Source organism: Grammomys surdaster, unplaced genomic scaffold, assembly GCF_004785775.1.
Source record: "Grammomys surdaster isolate TR1022 unplaced genomic scaffold, NIH_TR_1.0 1036, whole genome shotgun sequence".
Lineage (NCBI taxonomy): Eukaryota > Metazoa > Chordata > Mammalia > Rodentia > Muridae > Grammomys > Grammomys surdaster.
This window is the reverse complement of record NW_021605455.1, coordinates 1277508-1289265: the sequence shown is the minus strand read 5'-3', so window position 1 is coordinate 1289265 and position 11758 is coordinate 1277508. Positions and strand designations below refer to the sequence as shown.

Sequence of the window (11758 nt, the reverse complement as noted above, 5' to 3'; positions counted from 1 at the left end):
CCCAGGAAGGTTGGCCTTGAGGCAGGAGGCAACAGCACTCTCTGATGCTCTTTGACTTGGCTTCCAACGAAGCTTCAGCCTTAGCCAGTCACTGTGGATTTTCTTGGTTTAGCCCACCTAGAAAGTTCTGGATGTCACAGATCACTGCCACCAACAGAGAGTTAAATACCTTATATTACTGTCAATAAAAGTGTAAATGAGGCTGAAGGTAAACCTGGTCTGGTGTGTTCCCAGTGTGAGTTCTACATTTCACCAAGACACAGGCTGGATCAGTAAGTGCACACAGGGTGTGGCTATGTTCAGAGACCAGAGGTTGGTAAATTATTCTCATGATTTAAACCAATCTCTGTAAAGTACCACTACAAGCCAATAATCAATCCACTATCCTTCTGAGGCAAGGGCAGCTGTGCACCAGCTAGGCATGGCCCTTCAAGGCATGTTTCTCCTCAGCTGGAGCAGTTCACCAATGTCAACACTGACAGTGGCTGAACACTTTCTTAGGGATTTTCTCCAGGAAGACAGACTTCCATCCTCACAGACAAATGCTCCCCAAAGGCAACCCTATGCCACAACACCATGAAGGGCATAACTTAATAGCCTTAGAAACATAAAGTTGCTTAGTGATTAACACTGTAACCAGCCAGGAACCTTAAAGCCACAGAGACGAAGGGGAATGAACTGTTGGTTTGGAAGTAGACTAATTAGAGTGTTTTCTATTACTCTAAAGCTTTATATTTGTTCTTATATTGTATATTTGGTTGCTCAAAAATTACTTCAAGTCAGAAACAAGGAACAAATTCTTAACTTCCATCCCAAAACAGCAAACCAGAAATCATCCCTTCTCCCAAGGAATCCTAATCTCTAGCATTTGTGAAGTTTAGGGTCCATTCTAAGACTCAGAAGCTAGCCAATGAACACTTAGGATGCTAGTATACAAAGGCCCCAAGAAGTCTTGGAAAATCATTTCTGTTACCACAGCCAAGACTGGCCTCAGCTATCTTCATTTAGGGTAGCATTAGGTGTGGGAGTCTGGCCTCATGGAGGTACTTCCAGGGTCTCTTAAGTGGCATCTCATGGGGAGACACAAATGAAGTACAGACAGATTTTCAAAAGTTAACCCTGAGCACTGGGTATACAGTTTAGGGACGAGGTATATGGAAAGCTTTATTGGTGGTAATTGATTCCTTATGATTTTTCACCACAGTGCCTAAAACATCAGCATATCAGCCGAATTGCCAAATTAGGACTGATAATCTCATTTTAAGTACACTGATTGTGTCATGAGAAGAAAATGTCTAAAAGCAAATGTCTTTATTGAGATCTGAGATTTAAACAATGTATCTTTCATTACTGTTAAGATAACTCCACTGTTTTCTGAGGGTGCATGTATGTATACATTTACACACACACACACACACACACACACACACACACACACACACACACACACACACGCATGCACGCACAAACTAAGATGTTTGAAGCTACTCTCATGTATAGTTATAATGTCCAAGGTAGAAGTCTCTATTCAAGAATTAACACAAACATGAGGCCAGTTCTTATCAAAGAAGCACTCATGAGATTAACTCAGCATTTTCTGGCTGCAAGAAATGACTTGCTCCTCGGTCTCCTTGGACAAAAGGTAGTCTGAACAAGTAAACTAGTCCAGCAAGCTGGGAAACAGAAACGGAATAATGGCAGAGTCTATCCCTGAAGACCACATACCACCATCACTGTGACTGTACTAAATCTGACACTTTACAACAGTGGTTTTCAACCTGTGCGTTGCAACCCCTTGGGAGAGGGGTGGTCAAACGACCTTTTCACAGGGGTCACCTAAGACCATCAAAAACCAAAGATATTTACATTACAATTCATAACAGTAGCAAAATTACAGTAATGAAGTAGCAACAAAATAATTTTATCGTTAGGGGGTCACCACAACATGAGGAACTGTACTAAAGGGTTGCAGCATTGGGAAGGTTGTGAACCACTGATCTAGACTGTCCCCAAACTGTGATGGAGATGCTGTTACCATCTAAATTATAATAAGAAACACTGACAGTTTGCTACTTGTCAGTTACAAGGACATTTTAACTGGGCAAAATTCCAGAGCCACTTGTAAGATTCCAACAGGGAACCAGAAACAACCAACACTAGCTTTCCTGTGGAGAAATGCAGAGCACTAAGGGAAGAATACAGAATACATACAGAGAAAATAGAGCTGACAGACGGGAGAGGGGAAGGGGCAAGGAAGCCCGGGGGTTATCAAAGTGCTCACGAAAAAGCATGACAAGTGACAAGTCTGATATACCAGGACACCAAAGCCTTCAGCCACAGTGTGAGGAAAGGCCCTTGACTGCCTGTGAAGACACACCTGAGAAAGTTGCAGAGAGGTGGAACACACAGGCAAGCTGGAAAGGTCACCTTAGATTGTCTCCTGTTACTTTATACCCTCCCACCAGAACAGGTACTCTCCAGCCAAGAGGACATCTAAGAGAATTAACTGTTACAAGTAGTTAACAATCTTTAAAAAAAAAAAAAAAAGACTTAAAAATACATATGGGCTGCTCTTGGAGAAAAGGCAAATGGGCATCTGCTTTCTTTGATCTCGACTAGCAAAAGCCTACTAACCTGACTGTTTTCACTTGGAGTCTTAGTCCGGAAAACTGAGGGCCTAATAGACAAATGACCTATATTAAACTGCATTGTTTAAGGTAAAGACACTAAATACTAAACAATCTGCGCGCGCGCACACACACACACACACACACACACACACACACACACACACACATCAGACAAATGTACAGAATTAGAAGATTCAGCTCTAAAGGAAACACATGAAATTCCTTCTGGCAAAGTGACAGGTCCTGAAAGCAACAGGAACTCTCACAGGACTAAGCCCAACTAACTCCAGGGCCAGGACATGGTCCCAGATCACAGTGGCTGGGTAAATAATAGGCAGAAACTATGCTGACTAAATGTATATCAGGATGGATAGTAAGTGTAACTGGTGTGGCTCACACCCTAGCAGGAAAGGGTCTTTGTGTCAGAGCCCAGTTTAGTGGCATTCCAAAGGACTGGCCTAATCCAGCTGTATGCTCGAATCTGGCTGAAAGGCTTTCAAATTACCATGGAGACACGATGCTAAATAATGTGGATAACTTAAATCAACACAAATCAACCAAGAGGAGGCCGTAGGAATCATTTGGAACAAAAACCAGTCCTGCAAAAGAGGTAAAATCAACAAAAACTAGCCCAAAGTGTAGCGCGCACCTACAGCATGTCGGTGAAAAGCAAAGGTGACCACTGAATTCTTTTCACATGAGTTTACACTTTGACAGTCCATGCTCAGTAGTGCAGTGTTTCCCAAAGAAAACACCATTTACTGTACAGAAAACCTACTCCTGAACCCCAATCATGGAGCTGTGTCTCACTGTTGACATCACATTAACATGTCTGATAACCTCCTGCCACTTCCAAAGCTATCCTCTGCCCCAGAACTGTCCCGACAGCTCAAGTTTTCCAGTCTGTGGAAACTTCCAGTGAGGGGAAGTTTATGTACAATGACGATCTCCAGCAGGCTCAACAGCAATAATGCAACAGGACACTTGCTCTACCACAAGATGGGCAGAAGGGAAGCAGTGCTAACCAGTATGCAGCAACAAGTCCAGAAGCCAGCAGCGGGTGTCCAGACTGGTAAGCATTTACATAAAGGGAGTTGTTAAAGTAAGTGGCACTGACCTGGTGTAAGAAAGTGGTACAACAAGGTCTGAGGAATAGATTACAGTAAGATGACAGAAGCAGCCTGCACAAAGCCGTCCCACCTTCAACAGATTCTAAACTGAACAACTATTGTCATCGTCATGTGTGGGTGTGTGCACAATTACGATACCTGACAGTAAGTCTCTATGAGCCTGAGCCTTTGGGTGTGATACTGTCTCAGTAGTGTTAAACTGCCCTTGGCTCTTCATATGGCTTTCTCCTTCTAGGTCAGGTTTTAGCTTAAGTATCGCTCTCCAGATGCCTTCCCAATGTCCTACCAAAAGCATCCTCTCTGCCATTCTCTAGACATACCCTGTTTACCTCCTGTGCAGACCCTTGAGTATGCGTTAAAACAACTGCTGTCTTAGCAAACAGAGGGACTACAGCTATCTTGTTCACCTTCACCCAAAGGTTAAGGAAGTTCATGGCACATTAACAGGTGAACAATAAATATTTGAATAAAAAATTACTATACCAATTTTACATGAACACATAACACACACACACAAACACACACACACACACACACACACACACACACACACACAAATATAGGAAAATGAGAAATATCAAATAGAAAACAACCAAATGTTGAAAAGCATCAAAAATGATTACTGTACATACATGTGACTATGGTCTCAAAGAGTAAGTACCAAAGGTATTTGTCTGCAAAAATAGGAAAGTTTACAAAAAGGAGACCAGGAAGTATTTTCCATTTGTACGGAGTTGCAAACAAGAAGGGAGTCAACATTGGACTTGACTGTTGTGTGCTGCAACAGGACAGCTGGGATCTCCTTTTTGCAGAGCAGAAAGGGCAGTAAACTACACACCCAGAATTAGTCAAGAAGAGCTAAGTCCACAGCTAACTGTGGGCTAGAAATCTTGCTAAACAGATTAGCTCACAATATTTAAAAATTTGAAACTAGGTAAAATAACATTCTATTTATAAATTACATACAATACACTTCAAAAACAGATGGCCCTATCTGCTGACGATGCCTCAGCGTCTAACACTTATAAAAAGTCTGCCCTGCAACCTGGTAGTAAAGTGAAACGAGGCCAAATGTCGGCTGCCTTTACAGAAAGTACTTTATTATTAAGACTGGCTATGGAAGAAGGAAACATACTGAGATGATTCTAGAATAGCCCTGAAAATAATTAATACTGCCACCTGTGCATGTTTGAGACAAAAGTTAATCAACAGAACAACTGGCTATACATGTCAGTTATCTGCTGAAGTCTGGTTATAAGACAAAAGGACTTACTGTCCACACAAACCTTTACTGGACTCAGAATTAACTAACCCAGAAGCCATCAGTGCAACTATTTACCACAATGACATTATGCTGTCCTGCTCTGAATCAGAACAGAAATGGGATGAACAGCCTGGAAGTTTCTAGTAAGGTTTCCTTCTAATGCAACTCAGCAGAAAACGATCACAAAAAGAAAGACTGCTAAGATCCACTGGACACATTAAGGTCAAGGACTTCCAAGTTAATCCACTTGTCTTCCCCCAAGAGTTTGTTTATTTTTGGTAAAAGGCAGAAAAATTAGTTTCTACAAGGAAAATCTGCTTCTAAATGATAATTTGAAAATCTTGATATATATATTATATATTAAAAAAGACACAAAAATAACGGAGAAGTGGGAATAACAGATTAGGTACTGTAATTTTATAAAGGCTTGCCTAGACCAAGAAGCAGCACACACACCTTTTATGCAAACTAAGAATGTATACAAACAGCATAGTACTGCAATACTGGGTCTGGACACATTACCTGTACACAACTACTACTGTTATTAATAACCTTTGGGACACTGTCTTATGCCCAACAAGACATCATTAAGTCTTTAAGTCTTCTTTTCCCCTCTGGGGAGGGCATTTCTAGACACTAATTTTCCCATCTAATATTCAAATATAGGAAACAGATTCCACAAGGTGCTTTAACTGATGAGACCTCAAGTGCTGTTTTCGCTCTGGAATTTTTGGATAGCAAACAGTCCACGGGATCATACATGAATACTACGACGGAAGAGTTGTTACATGAAGTCTTTTGATGAGCTCAGCCGGTGACGGACGTTATGACATGCTTGAGCATCGCACTGATGGGGATCCCATCTGAGTTAATACTTTGTCCAACCACTGCAGAGGGCCATTCAGATGAAGTTCAATCCAGCAAGGAGTACTTGTTACTGTCTGCCTCCTGTTTGAAAGAACACAAAAAACAATTAGAAAATTTAAAGGCTGTATATAATAAAATCTAGTTTTTAGAGTAATTATTAGTTTTGCACGTAGTTATTAATTTTAAAATGGTTGATTTTTACTGCTAAAATGAACTAAGGAGTTTTGTCCTTTTTCAAGAATTTTATTTATGTGTGGTACATATATATGTTACAGGTGCACCTACAAGTTGAGGGTGTCTTCCTCGACTTTACCTTGTTTGCTCGAGTCAGGGTCACTCACTGAACCTGAAGCTCCCCATTCTAGCCAGACTGACTGGCTAGCCAGCAAGCTCCTAGAATCCATCTGCCTCAGCCTTAGTTCCTTAGTCCTAGCACCCCCGTCTCCACCCCATGCTGGTGTTACAGACACAGCCATGTCTGGTTCTTGTGGGTGCTAGAGCTGTACATTCAAGTCTTTGCTTTTTTTTGTTTGTTTTTTGTTTTTTTGTTTTGTTTCAGAGCTGAGGACCGAACCCAGGGCCTTCCTACCACTGAGCTAAATCTCCAACCCCACACTCAAGTCTTTGTACTTGCCAATTTTTGAGTTCTACCAACTGAGCAATTTCTCCAGAATTCCATCTTTTTGAAAGATTTACAAAAACGTCCTTTCTTCTGAAGTTAAAGTAGTCTACTGATACTATTATGTAGCTATCACCTCAAATGGGACACCTATGAGAGAAGATTTAGGTACTACTTAAATAATGAGGCCAGAAGGAAAGACAAAAACTAGGAAAGATTGCCCCAAGATTGACACTGACACATATGGTCTCCCTACTTTTACATGTATCAATGAAACCTAACTGGAACAAGGTTCAAATTTAAAGTCTGCTGACCTTGATAAATCCTTGTCACACAATGTAAAGACTTGAAACTAAAATTTCTCTAAGATAGACAACAAGCAACATCCTTGTCATTAACATCCCTCAGGCTTCTAGTTTAAAAAGCAAAATTAAAACCTTCTAGTGCTTTAACAGGGGGCACTGCCTATTCCCTGGATCACAGAACATTTTGTTACTCTACTCTCGGGCACGGGACTTAGCTCTATCTTATTGCTACACACATAGCGTTAGTTAGTCAATACACTTATTGTTGCTGCTTCAACATGATAGACTACTTCAATCATGACACAAGGCCATCATCAGCTCTCCATCTATGCTATAGCACTTAGGGACAGCCAACAGGCTGGTGGCTCAGCAGGTAAGAGTATGCAATGCTCTTTTTAGAGGACCAAGTTTAGTTACCAGGACCCACATCTGGAAACTCATAAACATCTGTAACTCCAGCTCTTGGGGATCTACAACCCTCTTCTGGATTTCACAGGCATTGCCGTTCACACAAGCACAGATCCACATATATACATGATACACACGTAATTAAAAGCACTGTAGGGGAAGCTTGGTGTCCAAGTATGTACATAGAGCTCTTTATCACATGGTATCATCCCAGTAGATGCGTGTATTTTCAGTGTGCTCTAGCAAACTCCCAAGTACAGACGTCTGCTTTTTCTACGTATGAGAATTTCTGCCATGCTTGCATGTGTAGCAGGCTGAGAGATACAGTACACTAACACCAGCAGAGTAAGGTAATGCAAAGCAAGACCACAGGTGAGGGGGACTACGCTTAGCTGTTCTCAACTGAACTGTTCAGTCTTACTTTTATCCCACTTCTAATCAAAGGGCTACTCTGCTGCCAGACTGACAGTTTCCACACTCCTTTTCCTATCTCCTGAAACCCTACATGCATCTTCTAGAACCTAGATCACCTGCCAGTCCATCAGGAAGCTTCCCTTGAGTACAAAGTAGACACCTCTGATTTTATAAAATGCGTTTTTACATACAATTTAGTTTTCTGTTCTAGAATACTATAATTTCAAGTTTCTTATCTACTTTCACTCCATCTCAGCCTCATGTAATTCACGCATGGCCATGAACTCCTAGACACATCACAACACCTGGCTATGTGTTTCTGAAGATTAAATCCAGCACCTCACACAAGACACACAAGCATTCCACCAACTGAGTTACATACTTAGTCCTCTTTCTTTTACTATTATATATAAAGATCAGTTGAAAGCAGACATAAATGAACTACAGAAGATGCAAAGAAGGGAATAAAAATAATCACAGTGTACAGACTAGAAACTTGAGCGTGGGGTTCATACCGGTACTCTGCTCCCCACCCCTTCACGAAACTCATTCTTATGGTGCACATTCGAGTTAGCTGATAAACGGCTTCAAAACCCTGGTTAACAGACTGAGCCAGAAGAGCAGCAAATTCTTGATTGTTGAAGATCTTCAGGTTACAGCCTAGAATTGAGAAACAGTAAAATATACTATTGTCACTATTAGAAAACAATTTTAAACTCCTAACTCCTAAAGCCACTAGCAACTAGCAAAGCTAATGAAGAAAATGAGAAGAGGTTTATTTACAAGGTTGAATCCATACCTGGTGGGATCTTACACACTGTCGCAGGGTGCCAGCCGTATCTCTGGTTACAGTTGGGGCTCTGCACAAAGATTGCACTATCACTTAGGCACTCGGCAAACACTTCCCCACCTATGTAATATAAGCGCACTCCCCTTCCTAAAACAAAGCACAGGTGGTTAACTTTAGAACGACTGCTCTCTTCCGTGTTCCTGCACATCATCCAGAACAATTTCTAAAATATTTTCATGACTTTTGCTCACAGCCATGCTTTCTTGAACTGTAATTCCAAAATATACCACAGCCTCTTTCTCGATTTTTAACAATAATTTTGACTTTTTAAAGTCATGCTTCTAAAAATACTTCAACAATAAAGTATATACAAGTGAGATGGCTTCATACAAATTACCCGTTGTTTTAAAATTCACTTAAAAATTGAGTTAATTTTGAGTAAATTAAATAATGTCTGGGCAAATTTTCTTTAAGGAGCTAAGTTAAGAAAAGATTAAAAACAACCCAATCCTGTCCACCTTGCTACGTAACCACCTACTTTGTAGTGCAATCACATACTACATTAAGAGACTTTTCAGACAGAGCTGAAGTGGCCGCACAGCTGCTTCTGTTATGAGGCAGAAGGAACACCAGTCAACCAAACAGCAAGCCACACACAGGCAGAGGATAAACACAGATACTGCCATCCTGCTGTCTTAAGACTACAGGAAACATCAATCATGCACTTAGCTATGAGTCAAAGGTGGGGTTCAAGCCTGAGGGCAGTGTGCCTGGACATCCGAGTCCTGGACCCAGGACAGAGATGGGGGAGTGCGAGACACAGCAATTAAGTACAAAAGTGGACAATTCCCTGACCAAATCACATGATTAACTGGCAAGTTTGTTTTTTTTAATAATGTAAAAGATAATTTAAAATTAGAGCAAACTTAAATTCAGTTGGGTGGCATGAAAAGGGGCAGAAGAACCCACTAATTTTCTTTAAAATGCAAAGGTCTCATTAAAACACAAAAACAAGGACAATAAAAACCTATGTAAGTCAGGTTAGGGAGGCTCTTCATAGCCTGTATCTGCAGTGGTATCTAGATTCCTTAGCAAGATAATCCAAAGTAAAAAGATTTGAGAAGCTCATACAAAGCCACCAACACATTTTCTACCTGTTATTTACAGAATCAGCATCAATTTTTGGTAATCAACATCATTTTCATGTGAGGAAATGGTTAATCCCAACTAGGCAGAAGCTGAGGTTAAAGAAGTGATCAGAGGATGATATTTGTAGCTCTATACTTTTTGCCTTGCTGGTTAAAAAATACTAAGCTTCCCAAACAATTTATGTATATGTGAATTATAATCACGGAAATTTACCACATTAGATGTGTAAACTGAGATAAAAACTTAAAACAACAAATCTATTAATGCAAACAAAGTTTATAAAAAAAAACCATTTCAAACTTAAATCAGGAGCAAGTGGGAGTATTTCAGTTTGACAAGTTTCTTTAATGTCTAGCACAATAGAAGACCTGGATTCTCACATCAGGTCTACATACTCATCTCTTCTAAATCCTATGCATGAAGCCTCCAGAATGCTCCATTTTCTGCCCTGGAGAACCAGCAGGCAGCATCTCAGTATTACTGGGAAAGTAATGTTGACCTCACCAAGTGCCAGGATGCATTTTGGGACTGTCAAACATCCCCACATTATACTTTGAAGCCCCTAGATTAATTCTGAATTATATATAACATCACTAGGAGGAGGGGGATGAAGTCAGATGACTGAACATGGCCTTTTTTGGTTTTTTGACTAAGACTGAGCAAGCAGGTTATTTTTACATGTATTTACCAAAGATGTCCCACTATTAAACAGTGCCCAATACAGATAAAGTTGAAGACGAAGTTTAGAGATTAATAATCACCAAGTCCTATCAAAGGGTTTCACAGGTGGAGACGAGGCTGGGCTTTTCCATACAAGCTTTTGCTTTAATACTATATACTACTGTCTGTATTATGAGTAAATTGCCTTTTTCACACAAGGAAAGTAAAACATACCTATATGCCTTCGTGTCATTTCTACAGTGGCGTTTCTGTTAACGTTGGAGAGCAAACCTAAGCAGAACCTTTCTGAGTTGGATGGATCTGTGAAGCCGTCTACAGTGAGTGAGGGCTGCGAGGCATGGAAGGTCTCACCAACCCTCTGGTTTAGTTCATAATACGCAATTGAACACCAGAATGCAGGTTCCGAGTAAGTGACTGGCTGCAAATCTGAAGTAGGAGAAGAGAGGCTGCATGAACAACACAAGATGCTGAGTACCGCGGACATACCAGAGACAGCCGGAGGCTGACAAGTCACTGGGACATCTGTGCTAATCTCCATAGGGCAGATCAGAGTTTCAGTGTTTTTCATATAAAACTTATTTCCATTGATCATACTAGATATACAGGTTTTAAAAACTTCCCCATCTCATAAAGTTAATTTATTCTGGATTATTTATCCGTTTTAAATAATAACAACAGAGAAAATAGGTTGCCTTACTGTACTTGGGTGCATATTTAAAATGCATTGTGAAGGTAATTTTGGACAGGACAAAATATATAGAGTTGAATAAACAGAAGAAGAGATCCTACAGTGGGAGAAGACTCAAAGCACTTCCCTGACATCTGACTATCTGCATAGATAGAAGAAACAGTGAAAGACAAAACTACAGCACCAAGAGATGACTTACTAACAGAAAATGAGGACTGTGCTGGTTTGAATATGCTCAGCCCAGGGAGTGGCACTATTAGAGGGTGTGGCCCTATTGGAGTAGGTGTGTCACTGTGGGTGTGGGCTTTGAAACCTTCATCCTAGCCTGGAAGTCAGTTTTCTGCCAGCTACCTTCAGATAAAGATGTAGAACTCTCAGCAACTCCTGCACCATGCCTGCCTGGATGCTGCCATGTCCCCACCTTAATGATAATGGACTGAACCTCTGAACCTGTAAGCCAGCCCCAATTAAATGTTGTCTTTATAAGAAGAGTTCTTGGTCATGGTCTCTATGCACAGCAATCAATGAAAACCCTAACTAAGACATTGGACCACGTGCAATTAACTTTGTTAATTTTTACCGAGTTATATTGAAAGGAAGATCACAAGAGAAATACATTTTGACAATTTTGTAAAATAAATTTCAAATATGTAGAAGCTGAAGAATATGAAACAGCAGGGGAAACGTTGGCCCAAAATAAGCAACACAAATGTGTGTGTGTACATATATGTGACTTGTGTATGCACACATCTTTCCTGACTACCACTGTAAAGTACATCCTAAAGAAACACCCCTCAAAAACCTTAAATTATA

At 40.6% G+C, this 11758-nt stretch overlaps 1 protein-coding gene across 3 annotated transcripts in view; it reads right to left on the bottom strand.

The window, feature by feature from the left end:
* Positions 1-4834: 4834 nt before the first annotated feature.
* Smad2 (SMAD family member 2) overlaps positions 4835-11758 on the bottom strand; it is a 68342-nt gene continuing 61418 nt past the window's right edge. For all 3 annotated transcript variants that reach the window (XM_028783200.1, XM_028783198.1, XM_028783199.1), the window contains exons 8-11: positions 10471-10683; positions 8437-8574; positions 8153-8297; positions 4835-5972 (exon numbers count right to left, since the gene is read on the bottom strand). In XM_028783200.1, the coding sequence (XP_028639033.1) occupies positions 5849-5972; positions 8153-8297; positions 8437-8574; positions 10471-10683 (620 nt within the window). In that variant the 3' untranslated portion in view covers positions 4835-5848. The remainder of the gene's footprint in view (positions 5973-8152; positions 8298-8436; positions 8575-10470; positions 10684-11758) is intronic.